At 40.6% G+C, this 26,461-nt stretch overlaps 2 protein-coding genes across 6 annotated transcripts; both read right to left on the reverse strand.

Annotated features, from left to right (window-relative positions):
• Nucleotides 1–315: 315 nt before the first annotated feature.
• LOC116687238 (transmembrane protein 198-like) lies at nt 316–12,889 on the reverse strand. Of its 3 annotated transcripts, none has more exons than XM_032512435.1 (5): nt 12,349–12,888; nt 3,093–3,333; nt 2,208–2,783; nt 1,369–1,517; nt 316–1,202 (listed from the first exon to the last, which is right to left on the reverse strand). In XM_032512435.1, exons 2-5 carry the CDS (start codon nt 3,244–3,246, stop codon nt 1,053–1,055), a joined length of 1,029 nt encoding a protein of 342 aa, XP_032368326.1. In that variant the 5' UTR covers nt 3,247–3,333; nt 12,349–12,888; the 3' UTR covers nt 316–1,052. The 3 variants fall into 3 exon arrangements, with proteins under 3 accessions (XP_032368326.1, XP_032368328.1, XP_032368327.1); XM_032512437.1 differs by having other exon boundaries at nt 900–1,202; nt 1,440–1,517; nt 12,349–12,889; XM_032512436.1 differs by having other exon boundaries at nt 900–1,202; nt 1,428–1,517; nt 12,349–12,889.
• A 1,968-nt stretch (nt 12,890–14,857) lies between these two features.
• On the reverse strand, nt 14,858–26,317 carry LOC116687212 (protein timeless homolog). 3 transcript variants are annotated; one of them, XM_032512352.1, is made up of 30 exons: nt 26,173–26,317; nt 25,070–25,181; nt 24,780–24,933; nt 24,467–24,581; nt 24,286–24,348; nt 24,071–24,172; nt 23,795–23,950; nt 23,582–23,715; nt 22,392–22,479; nt 22,131–22,307; nt 21,641–21,858; nt 21,452–21,555; nt 21,077–21,246; nt 20,836–20,961; nt 20,554–20,705; nt 20,371–20,468; nt 20,147–20,273; nt 19,377–19,578; nt 19,147–19,286; nt 18,876–18,955; nt 18,659–18,782; nt 18,478–18,560; nt 18,207–18,361; nt 17,824–18,037; nt 17,435–17,503; nt 16,847–16,965; nt 16,396–16,627; nt 15,820–15,871; nt 15,649–15,707; nt 14,858–15,399 (listed from the first exon to the last, which is right to left on the reverse strand). In XM_032512352.1, the coding sequence occupies exons 2-30, from the start codon at nt 25,149–25,151 to the stop codon at nt 15,269–15,271; spliced, it is 3,726 nt and encodes a 1,241-aa protein (XP_032368243.1). In that variant the 5' UTR covers nt 25,152–25,181; nt 26,173–26,317; the 3' UTR covers nt 14,858–15,268. The 3 variants fall into 3 exon arrangements, with proteins under 3 accessions (XP_032368243.1, XP_032368244.1, XP_032368242.1); XM_032512353.1 differs by having other exon boundaries at nt 25,070–25,200; XM_032512351.1 differs by having other exon boundaries at nt 25,070–25,205.
• Nucleotides 26,318–26,461: the final 144 nt, after the last annotated feature.

The raw sequence follows: 26,461 nt of genomic DNA on the forward strand, positions 1-26,461 counted from the left end.
TGCAAAGAAACTTTGGAGGCGCCATGGCAACCCCAACCAGTTGCAGAGTAGGAAATCCTCCCCGTGACCTCTTTATTGCCCATGAAAAATCTGGTGAGTAATGCTGCCAGTGTTGCTAAGCGCCCAAAGAGACAAACAGTGTGATTTATCTCAATCAATGGTTTTGTATCAAACACATTTATTTATCTTTGACATTTCTATCGACAGGTATGTACACTTTCAGGCAACAGCAAGTGTATTGTCCCTGAAAAATTCAAACACAATGGATAATTATTTAAAAATCTACAAATTAACAACAAACATGCTTTGTTTTTTTCCTTTTTTCAACCCTACCACGTACTTGGTCATTATATAAATTAAATTATAAAACGTTTACTCCACACGCATACACAACAGTCTAAATTCTTCACCTACTGTATTCTGTCAGGAAATACAAACCTTTTTTGCCCCGTTTAGTATTTGCTTCCCTTTCTTATACTCCATGTATCTGCATGCCTCATTTTACTTTCTCACCCAACTTTGTCTAAAAAAAATACAAAGTCATTTTAGTGATAAACTTTCACAAATTCTACAAGCGCACAGTTAAACAAGTAAGACAGGTAATACCACAACACTTTATGGCAATGGCTAACTTTTTTTAAGTACAGTACATGTAATGTCAAACAAACTGCTTTGTCATATTCACTACTAAAACAGAAATACATCAGGTTTTGAGGCTCGTGCATGCGGTTTATGTATTTAATACATGAGAAGAAATGGAGGACCTTACTTTGTTAGTATCTATTTTAAGTGTTTCTCTGAGAAACACAGTGGTTGCAGTGGTTATATTATAGCTTTCACTAAACCGGTGACACTTCTTTCATCACCCCAAAAAGCAGCATTCTCTTTCACCGAACACCCAGGACTGACACAAGTCCTCGCTCCAAATAAAAGGGCAAAATAAACCTTTAGCCGAGGGGAGCAGTTTTTTAACTCTACGACTTAGGAACAACGTTAGGAAGACACATTTGAAGAACCAGAGAGCACCAAGTAGTCCCTTATCTCTGTTTCGCTCAGACCCTGACGACTGGGGTTGTAGCTGTAAGGGGCGCAGTGGACCCGGTGTCAAAGTCCAAATCGATCATGGTGTGGTTGGCAGTGCCCAGGCTGCTAAGGGAAGTGCCTGTACCCATCTGTCTGTCCCGCAGACTTTGCAGGTAGCTCTGAGAAGAAGAACACAGGGAGCCATTAGTGAGCTCCACAAAAATGGTGGAGTCAACTTGACGCGGATTTTACGGCATCAGTTATTCTTACTGGTAAGATATAACTGATGCCATAAAAACACAATAATCAGTATCTACAGCACACGCCATGTTGGGTGACACTGACCGGTGCCAGTAGATCCCCAGCGTAACGTTTCACTGGGGTGGGTTTACGGCGGTACGTGCCTTCCTGCCCACCTGCCTGCTGTCGCTTCTTGGCGTCCTTCTCTCGAATCCGCATCAGCTGGACTCTCTTCTGTCTCCGGCTGATAACGACTACAAGGAGAAGGGGTAATGATGAACGACACGTTATATTTAGAAGAGGACAACTTTAGCCTTTTATTTTGATTACCATTGTTTTGATTCAAACATTTGATATGATGTTATACCACCTTCTCTTTTTTGGTTGCATTTATCAGAGTTGAAAACTAATGTTGACATTTTTGTTTACAATCACTTTCAAAGTTTGTACTCTTCAATGTGGTACTAAATTCTCCTATGTTTCCTCTGGTGGACCTTCTCTACCAGCGGTTAATTTATAAACATGGGGACCAGCGGGTCCCCATGTTTATAAATTTGTGTCTTGACAATAAATTAAGATTGTTGCTCATTTTTGATATTATCATCATCATATTAATTGCTAGTGGAGACAAAAATATTTATATATATATATATATATAAAAAATTCAAATCCCAGGTTTTTGCTGAACATGTCACTGTGAAAATGTAGGGATGCTCTTGTAACAAGAATGAACAAAGGGTCAGGTGCAGAATAAATCCTTGTCTCTGATTGGCTGTTTCTGTGATGTGATAGCTTGAGTTACCTTGAAATGTTACTTCTACACTAGAAACAAGACAACTTTAGTACTCCTCTGTTCTTAAGTGTAGTTCCTAAAAGTTAGATGAATATGGGTCCTGACACACTCGAACAACAAAACTCAAAGGGTCTTGAAACTTCCTGCTTACCCTCAGTGTGTGAGAAGCTGTCATCTGTCAGTTTCCACTGGACCAGTACTCCTATGAGGCTGAGGGCGGGCCAGATGCCCAGAATGACCCAGCTGTACCAGCAGAGAGGGGGCCCAGGTGTGAGGCGCAAGCAATTATACACATGCGTGGCCAAAACCAGCATCTCCACAAAGTAATCAGCACACACTGTCATGATAGCTGCCCCAAACACAGCCGTGGAGAGCATGGTGAAGAGCTTTTGCCACTGCAGTGTCAGCACAGCAAACAGCATGCCTGTTCCCAGAAGTGTACCCAGTGGGACCCAGACTGTGGTTGGAGTGTAGAACTGGTGAGTGACCAGCAGGGCGGCGAGAGCCAGGAGGAGGCCAAGCAGCAGGCCAGTCATGAAGAGGCCGACGCTTCGCACCAGCATAGTCACCAGACCGCACAGCAGCCCGATACCGAGGCCGATACCGGCGCTGGCCTCCACGCTCAGCTGGGTGTCCAGTACGTGCTCCTTGTGACACAGCAGGAAAATAATGACAGCGCCAAACATCAGACCAGACAAGAACATGACAGCCTTGAAACAGCGGTAACCTAGAGGAGGAGAGACAAGAGAGATGTTCAATGAGGAAACAGGAAATGGCGGGATCAGTGAAAAGCTTTTTATATTTAAGTAAATAAGATACAAGCTCAGCAAAGTAACTCTGGACACAGATACAATAAGAATGTTTTTGTGTCAAATTTCCAAAAGATGTTAACAAGAACCTGGTCAGTAACATCAAGTGGCTAATGGCGCAAGTCTACAGTTATGAGTGACATTTTGATGGTGTGTTTTGTCATCCCAAAAAAATTCAGTTTCAGCTTCCTAGTTTTCAAGGTCTGTGAGGCAACAGGGATCCTCACCAAAGAAGCAATAGATGATGCCAAACAGGCAACACATGGAGCAGATGACAGCAGGGATGACATCATACTTCCTCTCTATCTCCAAACTACAGGCGTCGAACTGGGCAGCGCCTGCCCCGGCCCCTTCAGAGCTCAGCCTGGTGGGATCTGCCATTCTGGGTGAATGTGAGAGGCTGGAGTTCGGGACAAGGGTGGAACTTCTGGTGGCGTTATCTCAAGTCCATCTGAGCAGGTCTGGGGACTGTTGGGGGAGAATAAATGTTAATGATTTACAGGAAAATAAAGAAAATGTGTGGTTTCCTGATCACACCAAAGACTTAAGTGCTCCAGGGGCAAATGTAAAGTGTGAAATATTCAGGTCAACTGTGACTTCTTCCGAGCTGCTCTGTATGTGCAGCTGCCATAGACCCAACACACCAAGCTATGCAACTCAGTGCAATCCTGTATGGCCAGGCATACACACAAGCAGCTCATTCACTCACTATAATCCATGTGCCAGGACCCCTGTTGATCTCTATACCCCTGAATCAATAGGGTCATGATGAACTCTGACAGTTGTTAAGTGGTCAGTCATCTGAGAAGAGTAATTAGCTTTACTTTATCAGATTTTAACACAATTAAAATCATTTAACTTTAACTGTCCTTTTAGAATTACATGGGAAGGAGAAAACCAGCAAGCACTTTTTTCTGTAACTTTGGTTCCATGTTTAATTAGATTTTTTTTTTTTATGATTTTAGCCTTCACTCGGCCCCCTTGATTATTTAATACATACACACATACAGTTAACTGATAACTTTATTATGATGAACAACTAGTGGACACAGTAGCTATGTCCACAATCACTGCAGAGCAGCAGATGTACAATCCTGTGAAAATCATGCATCTCCTAATTGTTGACTTCTCATCACGTTTGCTATCTCTGTGAAATTGTTTATTTTGCATAAGAAGTAGGAAAAAAATGTTAGCTCTTAAAAGGAACGTGTGATCCTTTGGTTTATCCCAAAAATTCACAAAACATCACCAAATGTTGGGAACTACAGGATGTTCCCTGAACAGCATTAAGCTTACACTAAAGTAGAGTCTAACAATACATGAAGTCTACCTTTTTATTAAACTGTATGCAAAACCTGCTCAAAACATTATGTTTGTATTTTTTCCCCTCATTTTACCTCCACTGACATTGTAATTTCTAGGACCAACTTGTGCTCTTGAAAATGTAATTATATATTATATTTAGGCTGGCAGGCCTGTAGAGAGCTGCAAAGGGCTTCAATGGGGCTACAAGCTTATGGGTGGACTACTTTTTTCTGAGGCTGCTGGCAGGCCTCCCGTATGATCTCACCAAAGCCGATATCTGATTACAGCTCACTCAAGTTTTCTACTTGAGACAAACAGTCAGGAACAGTCACTCCTGCCTTTATTCTTTGTTTCTTGCCAGATCTTTCTCTTTCCCCCGTCTATCACTACTTCTCCTTCTTTATCTGGAACTTTCCCCACATTAAATCTATTTCATCTTTCACAATGACATTAGCCATTATTTGTTTTGCCTCTTAGACACAAGCGCTGTGTAAGTTGTATGTCCTGGCTATGAGTTACTTTGCATGGAAAAAATGACAGCCCATTGGAAAGTTTTCTTTTCTTCTTTAGTCACTCGCAGTTTCTTTATGAACCTATCCCTCTCTCCCTCTTTCTGCTTTCCATCAGTAACAACTACAATGTTTTAGTTCTTTGCTGCAAGTGAAAGACAACATTTAGGGGGAATAAGTCCAATATATATTGTCTGGAGACTATGGTTGGATGTAGGTTACATTGTATAGTATAGTATATTAAACCTTTTAATATATGTGCAAATAGCAGAAATTGAGATATGTAAAATTATTTGAGGTGGGTGCAGTAATGTGGTTTTAAATAAACCGGTCTAATAAATATACCACAAACTGCAATGGCTATAGATTTATCATCTTCAATACTCTAGCAAACGTAATTTCTTTGCTTATAAAATTAAAGGGTTACCGCTACACCTTCAGACACTCAAGTTAAACTCTATATTGTAGTGTACGTTTTGTGATAAAATTGGCTTCCCTTGCACCATAAGCAAGGACCTCAGCCCCCTGTGACCCTGAACAGGATAAGAGGTTAGAAAATGGATTGACTGACACAGGCTGCTCATTGTTAAGGGGCTTTTGTCTCACTCTTTGGTCTCGTTACTGTGATCTGCTTCTCCATGCGGGTGTTGATTCAGTTATATAAGAAAAAGAAGAGTTACAATGTGGAAATGTTAATATGTACTTACAAAAATGTATTTTTGTTTTAAAAATGAACCAAGAAACCAGTAGATATAGTTTACGTCTGACTGATTGCGGTTGGTTTGCCCCAGAGCATTTTGCCCTAGCTGGTCTTTGTCCAATAGGACATGAATGCAACATGAAGCCACCTGTTTGGTTTGGATATGAAACACCTGCACCTGCCAGTTTCCTGGCTTGTAGTATTTTATTTGTAGAGTTTTTTTGAGACTGACTCCACTCTAAAGCTTTACCTTATGTACCTGCTCTGTGACCTTTTGCTGTTTGCTTTTTTTTTGTGAGAAATTTAAAACTTAAATGAAAATGAGTGACTAAGGTGATAAAATGAATTTGAATGTCAAATTTGAATACACATTTGTACAAAAATGTAATAAAATAAGTCCAGTCTCTTCCTTTTTAGCACATATCATATTTGGTTAGAGTTAAGTCTTACATTTCTTTGGTGTATCATAAACACTGGCACTATGTGTGAATAAGTTACTATTTCAGCACCATTTTAACAGTGATTTATTTAACTCTACACGCACACTCAAGTCTGGCATCTGCCTCATGCTATCCCTCTGTGGGTCACAATGGTGTCCTATGTCTAGCAGGCTTGGAAGTCCTTGCTGCTGTGGGAAAATAGAGCCATTATGGAGCAAGACAAAGACTCTGAGGCCCATGCTGTGACCTCTAGTGGCACTCAGAGGAAACCATGCAAACAGAAAAGGAGACCACATAAATGACTGAGAGCACCAAGGAGACTGGTAGATCCAGAGTGTTTGCTGGAAGTATTTGCCTTCAGAGGGCTAGTAAGTGATGGAAGGAGTGGGTCCTAACTAGAAACAGAACTGAATCTGTCTAAATGACTGAGCTCTCTGGAGGCCCCAAAACCTCCCAATGCTTCATTCTAGCTGAATTTTCTACAAGCTAAAGTCACATGGCAACTAATTCAATAGAAGTCCACAAAGCTCTCTTCAGCAACGCTAGCAGCTCTGTGGACTCTATACCTAATACATCATGGGCTGTATTTCCTTAGCTGTAGCCAGAAGCTAACAACCTCATGCTACATGCTTATATTTTAAAAGTAATATTTACCAGGTTCACCATCTAGGTTTAGCATCTTCGAATGCTAAAATTTGGTAATTAGCACTAAACAAAAAAACAGCTGAGGTGGCTGGTTCATTTGCCTTTCAGGATTATAGTCACACAGCAAAGGATTAGACAAAATTTAAACTTACACCTGATGATAGTGCTGGATTGAAAGTCAGGATCAACAAAGTTATTCGGATAGTAACTTTTTTAATTATAACTTAAATATCTGTAGTAAATTTCCAGGCAATCCATCAAAAATGTTAAAATATATTCACTCAAAAACAAAAAGGTCAATCTTGTGATGATGCTAGAGGAAAAGTGAGGGTAGAGGATCACCAAAGTCAGTCAGATTCATACTCTGTGGACTATAAATGTCTGTACAAAATTGTATGGATATCTATTCAATAGTTGGTGGACCGACTAACCAACCGACCGAGGTTAAAATGTTTAGCGAATATTTCATTTCCAGCAAAGACTAGCTTGACCGGCAGGTCTGAAATGTGTCAAACCCCTTTACTTGGACTCCAATGGTAAGAAAAGGAAAAAAGCACACATAATAGCCCCCAGAAACATCACTTACATTTACTTAGGAGTCAGTAGGTGGGAACTGTGCATTAACATACAATAAGCATCAGCTGCAGAGGAGCCATTAGAATATTACGTTGCTATTGAAACAAGAACTTGTGAAGCAGTATACTCCCCTTGAACAAACACTGCAGGGGGCTACGTAGCGCAGATTCAAGTGGTCAGCTGCTGAGGAACAGGCAGGGCTGACAAGAAGTTCCCCACATAGCTAATATGGGTGTGTTTAATGAAGGGGTGGGCGTGCGTGATCACAGCCAAGGATTCTGCTCCTTCTTGACGGTCAGGGCCAGCTGAGAAGCTGAAAACCTGCCCTGGCTGTTTGACAACTTCACTTGGAAGATTCGGAAGAATGTGAGACTGTGCTCTGCAGTTTAAAAGCAATAAATTCTGCCACCTTCAGCTGAACAACCCAACCAGCTAAAAGACTGATCAAATCTAGACAACCGGAACCATTGGGAATACAGCTAAGCGTCACAGTGGGGGTTATTAAAATGGATGCCATATTGTGCTAAGTTTAAACAAGGATACATGTATGCTCATCATCACAACAACCTCTGGCTTCACTCTGGATCATATTGAGGAAGACGTCATATGGGCTGCTGTTAAGCTTCCTGTCTCTCCATAGCAGGAAGCTCAGGACCAGATGAGGAAGTGGAACATCAGCTTTCAGCAGGAACTGACCCTAGTGTTTGTGACACGGAGCAGACAGGAACAAAAAGTTGCATCATCATCACTCAGAAAGATCACTTCAACACTGCCTCAATTTAAAATAAGAATCTGGGACTGGGAAACGTGATGCAGCTACCTAGGACTCGGCACTGCTACGAAAGTAAGCATCGTCAACACAAACAACTAGACATGAGCCATTTGGCTATTCTAAGGAAACAGAAGGAAAGGCAACCTTGCAATGATGAAAACAAACTTCTAATCTGTCTGGCTCGCAGGCTGATCTACATATAACACCTGCCATTGTGTCTCTGTTTATGTGATTGAAGTACTTCAGCACGGATTTTGTGCTTGTTTTGCTGTAATGACTTGGAAAATGAACAAAGAACCACATTATAGGCAGTTACACGTTGTTGTTTTTTTTAACAGATAGTGATATACTCTCCGTCTAACGCCAAGACGCCAAAATGATGCACTGATCATGAATGTGCAAAAACATACAAAAAAACTAGACAGACTTTTTATCAACAAATCAATACCTGCCAGTGTCAAACGTTTCTACGGTCACATTCCAGACCTTTTATTTTTTTAATCCAGATTACTTCCCCACAAACACTTACTTACAACTGACCAATTATAACCTCAAACACACCAACAAATAGCTAAATATAGCTATAAAACTATAGCATTGCGATAGATATTTGGTAACTTGATCCCTCGCTTCAAAACCTTAAAGGAGTGTGTGGCATAAGCAATTTGGCTGTGTTTTGAAAGCTCTGCCTTTGCGCACACTACATCCATCAATCAATACTTTATAACAGACTCAGGATCCAAATAAAAGACAAAACATCAAATAAATAAATTACGTACAAAAGCACAATACATGGTTAAAAGAATAAAAAATCAGGGTCCTACAAAGAGACAACTATAGCAGTGTCTCCACAGCTGGGATTGGTAGTGTGAAGTACTAAACTTCATGTTCGATAAGACAAAAATGATCAGTCATTAAACCAGCTAATGCGGCTAATACATTTATACATAAGTCTTACAATTATTGACTCCTGCAGTCACAAAATCGAGATCACACAATCTAGGTCGCTTCAGTAATAGGTCATGTCACCCATGAGATACTTTTGCATGTGCAATACTCTATACACTATGTGAACATGGTCTTTAACAACCCCAGTGCATCCCAGTTGTATTTTGGGTGCATTCATAACTGTATTAATTTATTACATTACTAAGGATCCCATATTAGGGCCAATTGTGATCAGGAATGATGTAAACAGGGCCTATAATCTGGGATGTATCCTTCATTAAATTTCATATTTAGGTCTGTTGTCTTGTGACCCACATGTCACAATCTCATTGGCAGGACGTAAACTTAAATTTCTTAAACTTAAGTCTCCTATTTCCAAATAAAGATAAAATTTATGATTCTCACTGCCAAATAGTTTGCCTTCTGGCCATGGACCTCAATAATGGTCACTTGTGGCAAATGTCATTAGTAGTATACAATTTATCCCCCCCCCCTCATAATCTCTCAATCTCATGCCTGATTTAAGTCTAAACAATAGAGGGCTTTCAACTTGAAAATGCAGAGAGCTACTTATAGGGAGGCATGAAAAAAAGATGAAAAACACAATGAGGAGCCTTTTGAAGAGTCACATGTCGATGATCCAAGCGTGTGTACTGTACATCAGAAATACCCATGGTTGTTAACATAGTAAGAACTAATATTCAAACAAGTAAACACTCTATGCTGCAGTACGTTGGGGTTGTGATCCAGCAGTAGAGGACGGAGTGTACACTGTGTGCAGCAAGGAGGGGCAGTTCCATAACGCTCGATTACGGTTTGTGGTAGAGAGCAGCGTTTAGTAGGCAGTGCGGTGGAGTCTGATGTCCATATGTTAGTAAGAGCATGAGAGTGTGGCACTCTGTATGAGATAATATTTGCTGCTGCTGAAGTGTCCAGAACTGTTCTGTAGTGAAGCTTGGGAAATGTCAGTGGGGGTATGATATTATTATAGTGTATATTCAGATGATATTTAGCTTGTATCAAAATGTTTTTATTTCTTTTCATAGGGAGTTGGTGTACAATACAATAAACACAAAGTCAAATAAAATAAGACACTGATTGAGTTGTGGTACTTTGTAAATTAGGTTGGCTGTAGTGGCAGAAAGAGGAGTCAGAACATGGTAGCCGTTCAGACCTCAGTGCAGTGCCTACATACTGTAAGTCTGCAGCATTTCCACTCCATCTCTATCATTTAGAGCCGCCATTTAACCCTCTTTGTCAAATTCCAGTCAACAATAATTGTACCTCCTACAGCGATCTCACAAGCCTAAAATATCACGTCTTTCAATTTCCAAGCCAACTCGACACACCTCTCATGTCATAACTACAACCAGTGTTTAAAGTGCTATAAGTAGCATATGGATGGACGTTTCAAAATGACTGGTATCAGTTTTTATGTGGTCTTTATGTAACAATGGGGGTTTTCTTGCACCCAGGAGTCTCCAAATCCTTCCATCTCTGATTGTAACTACAAACTCAGTTGCTGCTCAGTCATGTTCTTCTTTCAGTCAGGTTTTTGCTATTTAAGAAGTAACACAGAAAGACAGGATCAGCTGCATTTGAACATGAAAGCAATTACACTCATCGTTGGGTAATTTAAAAGTGTAGTGATTTTGCTACCTTTGACTACGTTAAAACTACTACATTAAAAACAAGACATTAAACATTAAATGATAGACTTGAGAAAGTCCCAAGTACAGAGCACAGTCATCTCCAAATTAGATCAACAACAACAATGAGTCTTGTACAGATCATACAGCCCAGCTCTTCCTTAACACTGCTCTTATTCCTCTTCAGTACATTTGTGTGCAGCGTTGATGGACAGATGTAGGGGGCCTGAGCATGAAAGAGCTGGGGTGCTGACCCAACAATTTCTCAGCAATGTCACTACAAAACCGCATTTGTGATGGCTTTGATCTTAATTAAAGTCAATATGTCCCGACCTAACACACAACAACAATAACATCAGAGGAGAAGCTGAGTATACGATTCTGTCATTGATTACTATTACATAAATGTATTAAATACACTATATAACACTACTGATGGCATGTCTAGATTGTATTTCAAATTAACCAAATAAAGCAATGAAGTTCATCATATAGTTAACCAAAACTACCTTCTCAGAACTGCCGATATAGAGATTCCAATACCTTAATTAGAGGGGTAAACCTTAGCCTATGGCCCTGTTGTCTTAAGAGAAAAAAAGACTGCTTTCTAGAAAGCAGATCCAAAAACAGTAATTACCCAAACTTCAAATTTAAGCTTGTTCTCATAAGATGGGAATCCCTGCTTTGCTGTGTGTCAGCTGCTCTTCCTGTGCACTCTTCCCAACAACACTCTCGTGAAAGTTGCATACAGTATTTACAATATAGTTGGTTTATTCCTTGACGATAAGTCAGCATATTCTAATAACAAAGACAAGAACTTGCACCAACGCTAATTAAAAGGCACTATGCTAAACATGTGCAGTAAGTTTCTCAACCCCGATTCTTCTTGCCTCCTTTCCTGTCTTCTCTCTTTCCCCAAAGCAGGGTAGGGCTTCCTCTTTGCCTTTTCAAAGTGACAAAACCATCTGGTGCAGGCTGACAGAGTAGGTCAAGTAGATGGGGGTACTGAGGGGGTGTAACTACAGACTGCACTCCGCAGTAAAGACAGGACCTGTGGGCTGTCATACCACGGCACAAAAACCAAAGAGGCCATTCCACCCTGGATCACAGAGCAGAACTGCAGGGCCAAGGCTTCTTGCACACACTACGTGGGCCATAAAGGGACATGACATGTTTGCCTTATAAGATGAAGGATGTTTCCATTGAGTCTTTATTGCATATGTTTATGCATAGCCACTATGGGTTTATTTCTTGATTATTTTGTATTATTATTATTATTTTACTACACTGGGTGATACAAAATAAAGTAATACAAGTTCTGTTTCTTAGATTTGAAGTGTTCATAGTTTGTCAATCTGTTACACATTCCATATAACTGGTTTCAAATTAAACAAAACAGTATTCATTTTTTGTAAGGAGCTGCAGGCCACTTGCCATCTTCCACAAGAACAACTTTCACATAATTAACTTAAAACCTAGAGTTGTTAGCCAGTATTGTTTAAATCACAGTACTGTTTTTTTTTTTTTTGTCTAAATGTTTGGTTTAATGCACACAAATAAAGCCTTTATAATCCTGGATCATTATCTCGTTGTCATCAAAGGCTAAAAGGATCAATTGCATGATGTGCATCAAGTGTAAAATGTTTAAAAAGGGGAGCAGCCATGAAGGCAGCACGTTAGCCCGGCCGGTTATTCCAAACGTGTCCAGCTGTAGGCTCGGGTAACGTAGGTTAACTGGTCAGTCAGGATCTGAGGTGGAACCCCTCAACTACAATCAATCATCATCGGTAGCCTAATAAAGTATGCGGCTATTGTTTTCAACGATAGAGTTAACTCAATTCATATGCCCACTGGCAGAGAACTAACAAACAAATAAATCTCGGGGTTAAAAACACAAAAGATGAGTTTTCTTTCGTTAAAAGTGATTTTAAAAACTTACCGATGTGCCTGTGTGTTCGGCAGCAAGGTTAACTTCTCCTTGACAATCCGTCCTGCCAAACGGAAAAAACGCCAACCACCATTCGCTGACAAAAAAAGCGGCAGTAGAGTATAGCAGGGAAAACAGGTTTTTGTTGTTGTTGCCTAAACTCTTTTTAAACACACAGGCTTGCACTGCACCGCCAGCAACGGCATAGTTTTTTCCTATCCCGGCCTCATGCAAATATTTTAAAACGCGAACCTAGCTGTGACCACAGATGTGAGGAGGCTAGTTTCCATTCTCCGCGGTTCCTCCGTCAGTCACCCAACTTTGTATCTAAATTAACCGTTGAAGTTCCCGTCGGAGACTCCACACCAAACTACTTCAAGTCCACCTCCTCCTCTTGGAAAATCTTAACCATCCTCCCTCACACACCTCCCTTCTCCTTTTCTCGCAGCTGAAGGAAACGGCACTTAAAAAAACAAAGAAGAAAAAGGTTTTCCCTCCGAGGCAATCCCCCTCCCTATCTCCATCCAGCGTCGTCAGTTGGGCCGTTAAAGCCCGGAGGGAAGGGGGGGGGGGCTCAAAATCAAATGACAACAGCTAGCTAACCTTAATTGGCCCACATTAATTAAGTACAGTTTAAGCAGGGTTCTTCAACGCTTTTTTTTAAGCCAAGGACCCCTTAACTGAAAGAGAGACGGATCAAAGACCCCCACACTTGCTGTATCTCTTCATGTTTTGGGTTTGCATTTATGTTACCTGGGTTTTACTGTTGTGGGGTTGATTTACTGTGTTTTCTGACTATTCAAAAAATAATTAAATACACAGGCTATGCATACACATTCTTCAACCTGACATCCTAAACTTTTTCTTAATTAATGGCTCATAACTGACCTATAACACAATAGTAATTTAACCTTTAAAACATTAACATTTTAAACCCTTTTTAAAGGCTGTCTTTTTTAGGAAGTGGTACAGACATGATAAATACAGTCAGGTTGTACATCTTACGGGATATCACATTCTCTTCCCCTTTTTGTATTCACACATTCACTGAAAAGGGTTATGATTTTTCTGTTTAGAGAGTAACGACCAATGACATAGATAGAACCCTATGGACTGTGTTGGTACATTCAAAGTGGGAGAGGGGAGGGGTGGTTGTGTGTGTGTGTGTGTGTGTGTGTGTGTGTGTGTGTGTGTGTGTTTATTTATTTATTTATAGTCACGCCCATTGACTTCATGACCACCACATTAACAGTTCAGCAACTACAGCCACAGGTGTTCATTGTTTACCAGGTGCAGGGTGTTCACAGTCAACATTTACATGTAGAGATCATTGTATGATCAGTCAGGTTTGACTGGACTGAGTCCATCATAAACATGACAGATTATTACTTTGACATGGCTTATATGTGTCTTGTTGTGTTGCGACATGAAGCTGAGTTAAATACGAGCAAGTTCTGGAGGAAAAACATGTGACAAACAAATCAGGTCGTTTTTTCTCCCCCCAGCTAAACAGACAAGTACATTTCCCTGATAATTTACCTAAATTAGACTGTGCCCCAAGGTGACATACAGCAGGAGAATCACTAAAGACCTTCTACAACCTTAACTTTAACAATAACCCTTTTGTGGATAGGCAGCAACAATAGTCTGCGGCTAGGTATCTGTGAGGTTGAGATATGGATAAAATAGGTTTTCTTAGGCATATTTTCAACCAAGGTAATATTTTTGAAGTGATAGTAAAGAGGTCATTGCTGAGGAAAATGTTACAACTTAAAAATTCAAGAGTGATTTCTGTAACATTCTGCAGCTTTTAAATAAAAAAAGATCTGGAGTTATTTTTCACCAAGAAAAGCATGGCTTCCATTTACTGAAAGTTTGCATGATTTAATGACTGTATATAGCATCTGTTGCAGTCTTTTATATTCTGGTTTCAAAACAATGAGTCATCCCTGTATATTCAATACACAAACTGTCCGAACCTGTTTTTTAAACACATGGAGATATATTGGGACAGTTATCTATGCAAAGGAAGTGATGTACCTTTAATCTTTTGTTTTATAAACTACACCAAGCCACCATTGTGCTCACATGCTTACCACATGGTCTGTGGTTTCTCAGGTCTGCTTGTGGCTCTGTTGCCTGGGGGGCAGAGCAGATGATGTGACAGGAAGTTACTAACATGGTCCAGATGTGGGGACAAGAGCCCACCTCCGACACAGCTGCAAAATGTGGACTACAGGCAGCGACTCCATGCATACGCATGATCCCTGTGTTGAAGAAAACTCAATCAAAAAGCATTTGTTTGTGTTGTTTGCATAAGTTTAATACAAATATTGACAGACTAAAATTTTAATCTGTTCCCAATTTCATTCAGCCTGTCCTCCTTCACTACAGAGGTACAATACTAAAAGTTTTGTTCAAAAACTCAATGTTAGGGGTATACAATTTAGTCAAGCGTACAAAGTACATTTTCTACATACAGGTATTCAAATAATTCAGAGGCGATAGTTCAACATATGAGTGCCCTCTAGTGTTTAAAATGATGCAATGCAACAACGTGACATGACAAAAGCTGCAAGTGAGCCAATTTTTTTGACAAGAGTGCTTTTATTCTTGAGTAGAAATTAATTTTACTCTGAAACCCAAAGCATTGGAAATGACCAAAAAGTACAAATGCAGCTGCAATTTTATCAAACAGTGATAAACTACATAAAAGGCACCAATCAAGCTTACTGAGGAGATGTCCAAATGAAATTGCTTATGTGATCTATGTATCCACAGGGGCCGGTCTAAGGGCCTGCTTCTTTGGATTGTTTGCTATTCCATTAATAGAGTTTCCACTGGCTGGACAACAGACCTCCCCCCCTGAGCAAAGAGAGGGCCTTTTATGTCTCCCCTGTCTGCAGTTTTTAAAGTCCATTAAAGAAAGTCACTAATCCTCATCGTCCTCTTCATCAATTAAGACCATCTTCCGCCTACGCTTCACAGGAGCAGAGATATCCTCCCTGTCTGAATCTGCATCAACGCTGGTTTCCATATCCATTGCAGTGGTGGACTCATCCTCTGTAAAGACAGTAATGTGTGAGCTTAAATGTTGCAGTTTAGTCATGACACACCACTGTTGTCAGAGGCTTGTTATTGGTGATAGATTGCTGTAGCACAGATGTTAAGCTTAGCGTGAACTAAGGAGTGAAAACATACTTTTAACCTTTAGTTTTCTTGCTGGGTGCCCAGTTATAATTCAATTAACATATTGAAACAATAATATACACACACACATAAACACAGTATGAATAAAAAACATTGGTATACCATTCTCCTCATCATCGTCCAACACTCTGCTTCTTTTAGTTAAGATCGTCTCCTGGGACCTGATGTGAAAAGAAATAGATGAAGAATTAAGTGTTGTTCAGAATTAAAAATAGACACTTCTCAGCTGTGGTTTGGCTTAACTGATTTACAAAAAAACAATGAATGAGTCACCTTTCATACGTACGGTCTGTATCCTCAGCCGGAGTGAAATCTGACACAGGAGCTAAATACAACAAAAAAGTTGGAATAACAAGAACAAAGTCATCTCAATCCTTGACTCATCTTTGATTAGCAGTAGATGAAAGCATGCAGTGTCCCATCGGTATTGCTGGCGGTGTAGTGCACATGTCGCTTCCAAGTTATTTGAACTGGCATAACGGAGGAATCTTATTATAAGTATCAGTTTTTTTTTTTTTTTTTTAACCTGGATATGTTTATGATTTTTAAGGTTCTTATATTCACCATTTTGAGATGCAAAACAAGAGTGAAACAATTAATCACAATTATAGTGCTGCTTCTCCAGTTGCAGAACACTTGATTGTGAGAACGTTGCCATTGCAAAGTGGATGCAGTAGATTTCTGTTATATTCTAAGGAAATTGAAGCATAGACATTTCCTTTTTCCTGCTAGATTAGCCAAAGCAAGCTATTCTAGCAGCCATGTAACTTAACACTTACTACGTGACAGAGCTGTAATTAACTGCTGTCATATGAAACAAGGTGCAGAATCGATAGCACCCACACATACCTGTATGCTCTGATGAGTGGTGTTTCCTCTTGCGTTTCAGCAGCAGAGTTCTCAGAACCTGAGCTCTCTGTTCCCCTGAGACCTCCTCCGTCTCCTGTGATTCTCCAGTTGGACTTGTGGAGCCGTCTTGCTCCTCGCTGCCTTTAGGTTCCTCCTCTCTTGGACTGAGAGCTGCAGCTGCACTCTGGAGCTGGGATACACTGATCTTTGCTGAAATCCTCCAAAAGGTCTCCTAGTTACCGATTAGTAAAAAAAAAAAAAAAAAATGTATTTTAGACATTAGGTATTTAATTATTTTTCTATTACATTTTTTTTGCAGTGTTATTTTGCAATCAAAATGAAGAACTCCAACACAGTCTCAAATAAAAGCACAAAGAGCAGATCAAAGGGATTTACTTAGAATGAGGTAAAATTACTCATTTGATATTAAAACAACACATAAAAGCCACACCTGTTCATTTGCAGGTGCTCGAATTCCCAGTTTGCGCAGCAGTCTCAGGAAGCTCTTGTTGTCCATGGCTTCTTCATTTGCCTCTGTCAGAGGAACTAGTGGCACATCCTGGGAGAAACCTTGTGAATAACCACAACAATTTCATTATCAGGCACTAATCCCAATAGGTTTTCTTGCACATACTGTAACTTCCCTGAGACTTGCAATAGAATGAAGCAGGGTCCTAACACCTGGTAATGAGTTAGTTTTTTTGCACTTCCGTTTCCCTCATTTCAAAGTCAAAGTTTTTTTCTAATTTAGGTTGTTTGGTTAGACTCCTGATATAAGGTTTGTGGTCAACAGATATACAGACAGATAACATAAAATCATTAAATACCCAACTTGCAAACTTGGAAGTCTTAAAAAGGCAGGTGCTGATAGTTGATAAGCCTAACATGATCCTTTTTGGGTCCCTAATCCCATTGATTTTGTTGGGCAATGTAAACTTCCAGGTCAGCTACAAAAATACTTCATCCCTTCAACACTCTATAGAGTATAAACATAACATGCAAAATGAATAGTTTTTTTTTGTTGGACAATTGCACTTACCATCTTCTTCACGGTCATTTGCTGTTCTGTTTAGACACTTCTGTAACCACAACAAGGGTTCAGACATGCCTGTAAAAAAACAACAGCATGAAACTAATCCAAAAAGTACACAATAGAAGAATAATTTATTCCTGTAGTCTTAAAAGGTTTACTAAACAAGGACTTAACAAACATTATCACATGACCTATATACAGTAAGTACATTTTATTTATATAGCACCTTTCACTGACAAGAGGGGTCACAAAGGGCTTTACAGTAAAAACAAATAAAAACAGCAACACATAGAACACTAAGCCATACTGCTAGTTTAAAGGTTGTCTAAAAAGATGTGTCTTCAGGTATTTTATATACAGCCAACAAAAGAAAGCACAGAAGGCCTTTGCCTCACCTTCCTGTTGTAGAGCGTACACCAGGGTGCCTACATCAGGTCTCCTCTCTACTGTGGAGTGCAAGCTTCGGCTACTCCTTCCTCCATTTTGTGATGTTTCCCTTTCTTGCTCTTCATCTTCCTCCATCTCTTCAGACTCATCATCTTCCTCATCTCTGTCGTCAGGATCATCTGTTAACCCTTGTGTTAGTCCTTCTAGGAACTCTTCTTCAGTCTGCGGCAGAGAAAGAGGGAGCTTTACGTGTAGCAACACCATTTCTTAAACTATAACTTGTCATATATGTGATTCTTTTAGGATGTATATTTATTTTTGCCCCCCCCATTCTTAATCGGGTTTATAGTCTTATTGTAAAAGATAGGAAGTACATCTGAAATAACTTTACCATTGCTTTTCCAGAGCTCGTCCCTTTAGTGCTGCGACTCCTCTTCTTATAAAGCTCTCGTCTCTCGGACACCAAGCCCATACTGAGCAGCTTGTCTACCACGCGCGCACGGGAGCGTTTGGCTGTGAGCTTCTTCATGATGTTACCCAGCACATCTGTGAAAACACCACACAACGCATGAAGCATTCCTGAGACTGGAAATGAGGACAGAGGTAAAAGCTACTTAATTTTCTTCTCATGCACTACACAATGATGTCATGGTGTTTGGTACCATCAGAGTCTTTGTACTCCTCATGGAGCATCTGCAGCTCCTCCTCCTGCTCCTCAGTCCAAAGAACAATCCGGGTTCCTTTCCTTTTGGAAAAGAATTGCAGTGTATTGAGCCATTCTGCAATCTATTCCTCACTGGATTACTGCACTAACATATTATTCATTCTGTCTGGAGTACATACTTCTGTTTCTTCAGTTCTTTAGCATTGTCCACAAGCCCCATGTGCACTAGCTGCATTACAACCTGGCGCCGAGTGCGGGTGCTGTCGCTGAGTAGTGGCAGCAGAGTCTCCACTATATCTGGCGCTAAACACAAGAATCAACAGAATCAACGGAAGAATATAGATAAGTACATAGTGTGCAAAATGCATCTTGTAACTTATAATACAACAAACAGACCTTCAGAATGACGGTGCTCCTCATAGAGGTTGCGCAACTCCTCTTCCTCCTCTTCAGTCCATGTTGGTTTCTTTCCCTCTCTGACATATTAAGGACAACGAGACACAACATTACAAAAGCAGAACACTTTGCTACTTTGTATTAAGTGTAATTGCCATGTTTCAATAAATGTCCTATAGTCTTAGACAACCACGTCTTTTACCAGTAACTTGGTAACAAAGGTCAGCTTAACATGACACACAATTGTAGACGTGCAAAAACAAGCACCAACCCGTCTTTGCCGTAGCCTTCAGTCATCTCACGCACGGCTCCCACATTTTTCCAGAACAGCAGTTCAACATATGCCTTGTTGTTTTGTGCTGCCAGTGAAAAGAAACGGTTCAGAACAAACTTGGCAAAGGTCACCAGTTCCTGTGAAGGAGAAAATAAAAGTAAGCTCCTGTGTCTAAAACAGCTAGCTTGACAACATATAAAAATGGTTTTCCTATGTCATTACTGTACCTTGTAAGCAGCTGCAGCGGGGTCACTCAGGATCTTGTTGAAAAGGTTGAAGACTGACAACTGGAAAAGCTGGGCGTCCATTTTGAGGTCGACAGCCAAGCGATGCAGCATACGAGCGATGCAGTGGTTTGTGTGAGGTGTGTTTTTGGAGTATGATTTTAATAAGAGGAGGTATGGACGCACTACACTGGGGTTGGAAAACCTGTGAGGGGTAAGAGAAAGGTAACATGCCCCATTAGGAAGGTCACAACAATACTTTTCGGGATGCAGTGGCAGGTTGTTGTTACTATAGTCTATATCCACAACCTTCCACTTCTGGGATTGCTCTGTTGCCGCCGGAAATTAAGCAGTGTATCCTTCTTTTCTGATGTCCATTACCTTAAGCTTTCTTTGTGCAGAATTTTAAACTCCGGACGATTTACGAGGACTATGGTTAACTGCTCCTCAGATCTCAGCAGGGTAAATCCAGACAGCTAGCTAGACTATGTGTCCAATCTGAATTTTCTGTTGCATGACTAAAACAACTTTTAAACGTAAAAGTTCCACAAAAACAAATTCCTTCCTGAGGCGATTGTGCAGCAGCAACATGGCTCTATGCGGAACTTAGCACCGCCCATGACGATTGGGATTGGTTTAAAGAAATGCCAATAAACCAGAGTACGTTTCCCCTCCCAAATTGGAATGCTGTGTGGACTAGCCAGACCCTCCTCCGCAGCGGTGTGAAAGAAGGTCTGGCAATGCAAGACTATTGCTACAACTGGTTTCCTCACCTCTTGATAAAGTCTAGAAAGTTGAACTCTTTTTCGAAAACCTGGACGGACTGCAACTCTTCCTCTTCTAACTCTAATGCATCATCATCATCATCATCCTCCGCAGCAGGCTCAGGAGGAGGTGACCCTGAAATGCAAGGTTTGAATGCTGCATAGATGCTCTGATACAGAAAGCTCACATACATAAACGTACATTCAGAAAAAAATTAAAAACAAAATCTTACTTGGCAGGTTGGCATACAGGATCTGCTTCAGGAGTTCCAGTTCCTCCTCAGGTTCCACATCAGCTGAACCGAACACATCACCCTCTGGCCACACTTCCCTGGAAAGGCCAAGAAGATGGTAAATACTTTAATAGCTAAACAAGTGTGATTAGTCTGAGGGGTCGATGGCTGAGTCTCACTGACCTGGCAGCACGCAGCAGCCCCAGTGCTTCTGGTCCCAGTCGAATCAGCAGGGCATCCTGCACCCGCACCATGGCGTCAGTGCGCTGTTCCTCAAGAGGAGTGTCAGATGTGGCATCAAATGGCACAATGCTTTCAGTTAAAGACTCTGACAACTGCCCACAGAAGACAAAACGGTGGTGTTCAGTGTTGGTAAATTTGGCCCTTTCCACTGTGTACCAGAAAAAAGCTGTCATTGATTTCGGGAGCCCTCTGCTCCCCGTAGATGTTGATTCTCAAACTGACCTGAAACCCTGAAGCCTTCAGCTCTTCCTCCACAACCTTCCAAGTCTCTGCCAAAGACTCTGGACTAGTTTCTGCAGCCGAGAGCTTTTTTTGACCTCGAGACTTTTTTCGCCTAACCCTCTTTTTCTGCAGATTTGATGGAGTTAGATATGAATATTTTAAGCAGGGACTAATATAGTAATAATAAGAGGGACTAATAGCAAGAATTTACACACGCTTCAAATTTAGCACAAGAACATACCTGAACCATCAAGCTATTGCGACCTTTGCAGTAGCGCTCTAACATGCGCAAGAAGAGATGTGTTGACTCCACCAAGTCTTTGAGGTAGGATTGGGGCTGTCTGGTTTCATCATACTTCCTCAGCAAGGTCAGAAAAATCTCCCTGTATTCCATCAGGTAAAATATGTTGCCTAGAAAGTGAGGGTAAATACAGTAGATGAGGCAAGTAGGACAACGACAGGCAACCCCTTTTCCATAATTCAGACTTAGAACAAGATTGAAAACTGTGTAGCATATCCATATACTAGATGCATTATGCAGTAATGTACACAGTCTGTCTGAACTTCATTACCCAGAAAAAAAACGTTTTGTCAACAATGTTTGTTAGCGTCTTACTTTTAATTACGCTGCAACTCTGACGGATGCTTTCATCCTGTGAGCGGTCCATTTCATTTACAGTTAGCAGCAGCTCCTGGTACGCCTTTAGTGCCAAGTGCATTCTAGAAAGAACAAGTGATATAAGTCTGGGACCAACGCAGAGATTTGACATTTTTCTATTAACCAGCTTCCTAATGATTCTCTTACCTGCGTGACCAGGATGTGGCCTCTTTGCGGTCTGTGAGCATCATTTCATAGTAGTTGGTGATGTTGCGCTCAATATAATGAAAAGCACGGATGGACATGGTCTCAGAAACTAAGTCGGCACGAAAACCATTGCCACGGTTGAAAGCCATGAAGAAGCTGAGCGCCCAGAGGTAGTACGTCTCGTCATGTTGCTGAGTTTGCTCTCGAATTAGACTTTCCTGTAGAGGAGACAAGGAATACAAAGTGACTCTATTGTAATTCCAACGAGCCTTGTGAAACTTTTACAGAATTGGTCCGCAAATGTAGACAGAAACTTAAGAAAGAACATATCAGACATCTTCTTTCAAAGGATTTTTACACAACATAGTTTTATAAAAACTGTCCTATTAACTGTCCTATTTTCCATTTGTATACTACCAAACAAGACACAAAAAGAGTGATTTTTTTTTTTTTTTTTTTTAACTAAGTCACTAATGTTACAGCAGCTGACCTTAACAAGGTACATGAGGCGATTGTAGCAGTTCTCCAAGAAGTCCACACAAAACTCTCGCAGGAAGAGTCGAACATTTAAGGCCGAGCGACGTTTGTCCTTACATTCCCGAGCCTGTCGATTCCTCTTGGGAACACGTCTCACTGCTTTGCCCATGTCATGAGTATAGTTTTTGAACTAAAAAAACAGATTCATATTCAATACATACAAGCATCACTTTACCAAGATTGCTTGGTATCACTACAGGAGCTCACTACTCACATTGTGAACATTTCTGTGATAAATCACATCTTTGTCCCCAATCGACTTGAGGCCTTGAACAACGTAGGACCCTCCAAAGCGAGAGTGTCTGAAAGAATATGAATAAAATTCACACACGCATGTCAAAGGTGAAGAATGTCGATATATATATTACCCCTGTGTGCCACTAACTTGAGTGTTCCATGTGAATTGCCATTACAGTGTTTTTTAATTTAACTAATAGCACGGGTGTTTTTAAGGATTTTAGTGAATGCATGTTTATTTTAATTCTGTTTGCTGTGCATTTTATAAAATAACTGCATGAACTGTTACACACACATACATACACACACACACACATACACCACTATGACAACATTGCAGCCCCTCAATTTGACTTTTACACAGCCCGCCTGGACTGATGGGCTGAGTAAAGACAGGTGTGGAGAACTAATGAGGAACTGATGGAAAACGGATGTGAAACAATGGAGAAGAGACAAGCAGAAAGGAACTCTGACGAAGGGGAGGAACACGGAGAAGAAACGGACTGAAGGAGAAAACAGCAGAGAAGTAGGCACACTGAAAAGCAGAGGACATGGAGATAAGCATACAGTCTGGAGCATTTACAGCAGTGACAAACTCAAGGAAGTGCAAACGAACGAGTGGTGGTGCAGATCGGGACACATCGACAGAGGCCAAAGCAGCAGGGGGATGCAGCCACCTGAATGAAGGATTCAATGCCTATGTACAGATTAATAAAGGAAAGTCCTCTAGCTACCGTGTGTGTGTGTGTGTGTGTGTGTGTGTGTGTGTGTGTGTGAGTGTGAGTGTGAGTGAGAGAGAGAGAGAGAGAGAGAGAGACTGGCCTAAGAGCTGCCCTTATACCTTCCCAGTGCCTGCAGTTTGGCTGACATTCTCAGCCTTTAGTGTTTATTACTTGTTTTTTTATAACGGAAGAACTGTTTTTATCTTTTACTCAGTAATATAAAGTGTTAAATTAAGTTTTGATGTGGTTCTGGTCCATTACTATCAGTGGAACAATTGCTGTGTTTTTCTTTTGTTAAACAAACTGACACATCAGCTCAGTGTGTGTCTCACACCTACAAACACCTGTAACTAACATGGAGGGGCTTTTTCAGGCCAAGTTGGAAAATGAAACATTTTGGCTCTGGTTGGAATAATGTGGTGACTTTATAGAAACTTGATATTACCTGGTTCCTCTTTGTAATGTACGGGAGCGTTTGGCTGCGAGCTCCTTCTCCCTCAGTGCCTCCAGCTCCTGAGTGTCTCTGTGCTTCTCTTCTGCTGTTCGAGCCTGACCGGCGCTCACCAGAGCTTCTGGCGTCTGCAGGGAAAGAACAAGAGCTCAAACACAGAACAGCTGGAAACCTATGTGTTCATCTAAAAAGGTTCTTCTGTCTAACCTGGTCTCTGAACATCAGGGAGATTATTTCCAACACATGCATACTCCACTGCTGCTCACTCTGGGCCGACGCCAGGAACTTGATCAGGTCATCAAAACCACTCATGTGAATGGCCCACAGCAGCCTATCATGGATGCTGGCATCATCATCTACTTTCTACAGGAGAAACACAGATTAGGGAAGAAGTACAGGTAGGATGAAGGGTAAAGTCTCAAATACTGTAACTTTAGCTCTGCCTCTTATATGATCACATTGGTATTCACATTAAAGTCTGACCTTCTCTTCACATGGGTCGGCAGGTACATGAAGAACATTTCTGACCAGCAGCAGGATCCTCTCTATCAGCAGGTTATCCTCCTCCTGTCTCTGCTCCCAGTCCTGAAAGAGAAGGTGAGTCACGACAAACAGGAAGAAGCACGCAGATAAACAGAACTGTTTGGGAAGCCGGTGACGGGAATGCAACGTTTTTCTTTTACCAGTGAAACACTCACCAATTGTAGAAGCGTGTATAATGTCTCACTTAAAATGCCAAACACTGCTTCACTGGCAAATGCCTGGAAATAAAAGCAGAGGACACAAAAAGTACTTACTGTTAAATACGGTACATTTTAAAAGTAAATTAGTTTTTAGAGTAATAGCATAACTTCTTATTGTTAGACTGAGATCTAATACCTCTTTACAGGCTTGTAAATGAGACGTCACTTGCAAAAAGTGATGTCTAAACACTGGGTCATCCGGGACTTTACCAAAGCAAAGCATTGCAGGCTGAGTGAGGTTGACCATGAGCCTGAGGAAAAAACAGTCAGTAAATCTGATGACATGTTTAATAAAACAATATTTGGTACCAGCATGGCAATAATGTATCACAATATTGGTATTGGTGCATCAAAAATCCACTTTATAAGATCCTATGACCCTCATGTTATAAATATTCATGAGCATACATTTCAAGTTCAAGAGAGAAGTTTCAATTTAAGGTTTATACCTGATGCAGGCATCAAATAAGGCTTTGTCTTGTCCATGCTGGATGATAATAGGCAGAAGGTCATTCTGGACAATCTGGCCTGCACCCAGCTGCTGGCGGACGTCCCGAGTGTCGTCCTCATGGCGTAAATACCTGATCAGGTCTTTTACACTTTCTGCACACAGAGAGAGAACAGTTAGAGAAGGACAGTAGTGTTGCTGTTCTTAATTAATAACAAAATATTCCCCTTCCCTCTGAGGAGGCAGGAAAAGCATAGGAATATGTATAAAAAACTTCAACTTAAAACTCACCCAAGCAATCAGCTTCTTTGTGATAGGTGTCTCCCTCCAGATAGCCGAGAGCAGTGCACGTTGCCAAGAGCTCACAATTCATTCTAATTAAGTCCACACACCATCAGACTGCCTAAAGGTGAAGGTTTGGTCTAATCAACCACACAGTAGGATACAGACAGACCAACACATCAAGATCAACAGAGTATCTCAAAAAGCTGATTACTATGAACTTTAGATTTTGTTTATTAATTTAACTATTTATTACAGTGTGTGTGTGTAAAAATAAAAAACAATCAATAATAATGGTGAACATGCAGAACACAAATTAATAATTAGTTCAAACAATAGTAGGAAGAAGGATCATGCTTATCTAGTCCTTCCCCTTTTCTAAATTAATCTAATCAATACTCCAATTACATTTATTCTCCGCCTCAGCATCCATTATTCTTTGGGCTAGATTAATCTAATCTAAATTTGCTAATGGTGGTGAACTTGCACATAATAATAAACTTTTACACAGTCCGTTTTATTCTGAACATGACCTGTTACATTTATAAAGTAGTTTAAGCTTTTCGAGCTGGCTCATCTGTGTCTTGCAGAGAGGACATCAAACTTGTTTCAGGTTTGCTTATTAACTGATTGGGTTCTAGGTATAGCTAGTTATTAAACTAACGTTAGAGCTACCAACATTTATTACGACATTAAAATGTTCACATTAACCCACTGGATACAACCAGGAGGTTGGAGAATCTATCTCAGCGTATGGTAACGTTAACATTATCACATTCACCAGCAATGACTGTTATTATAGAGTAAGGCAAGGCAACTTTATGTGTAGGCTATAACACAGTTCAGCAGCAATGCAATTCAAAGTGCTTTAGCTACATAAAACACCAAAACACAGTTCAAAATTAATACAAATTTATAACAAATTGTATTAGCTAGTACACTACTCAGAGATTTATATAAACCACGGTCACTAGCTAATCCACAAAGGACAGTTGTTCTCCACATATTGCTAACGGTGCAGTTTACAGCAGTCTCCCGTTAACGTTAGTCGACCAGTGACTTTTTTTAATCTTGGTTCAGAGAAAAGACGACAACAACATGGATTTATTTACCAGATAGTTTGAACGCTGTTCCTCGACAGGTTCCGTGTTCAGAAACCGGTGGAGTATACAATTAAGAGCTCTTCAGTTATTAGGGTGGGTTTCAGTCAGATAGCTCACAAATCTGAGAGTCAGACAAGTCTCGCGCCAAAACCCAGAAAGCGGATGTAGAATGTGTCACTGCGGATAAATGTTTGCCCTGAGTTCAGAATTACAGGCGGCACGTTTCCAGGTTAACCAAATGGCTTTCCCTACCAAACAAACTCCAAAGCTAACTTAAATTACTGAATTGCCGGTGCCA

This window comes from Etheostoma spectabile, chromosome 4 (assembly GCF_008692095.1).
Source record: "Etheostoma spectabile isolate EspeVRDwgs_2016 chromosome 4, UIUC_Espe_1.0, whole genome shotgun sequence".
NCBI lineage: Eukaryota > Metazoa > Chordata > Actinopteri > Perciformes > Percidae > Etheostoma > Etheostoma spectabile.

What these genes read in the sequence shown, in the direction of transcription:
- LOC116687212 (XM_032512352.1), bottom strand. Translation starts at nt 25,151, where the DNA reads ATGAATTGTGAGCTCTTGGCAACGTGCACTGCTCTCGGCTATCTGGAG. An exon ending in GCAATAGCTTGATGGTTCAG is followed by an intron (nt 20,962 to 21,076) that starts GTATGTTCTTGT and finishes TCAAATCTGCAG; the next exon opens with AAAAAGAGGGTTAGGCGAAA. An exon ending in CCGCTGCAGCTGCTTACAAG is followed by an intron (nt 19,287 to 19,376) that starts GTACAGTAATGA and finishes TCTCCTTCACAG; the next exon opens with GAACTGGTGACCTTTGCCAA.
- LOC116687238 (XM_032512435.1), bottom strand. Translation starts at nt 3,246, where the DNA reads ATGGCAGATCCCACCAGGCTGAGCTCTGAAGGGGCCGGGGCAGGCGCT. An exon ending in CATCATCTATTGCTTCTTTG is followed by an intron (nt 2,784 to 3,092) that starts GTGAGGATCCCT and finishes CTCCTCCTCTAG; the next exon opens with GTTACCGCTGTTTCAAGGCT. An exon ending in CTGGGGATCTACTGGCACCG is followed by an intron (nt 1,203 to 1,368) that starts GTCAGTGTCACC and finishes TCTTCTTCTCAG; the next exon opens with AGCTACCTGCAAAGTCTGCG.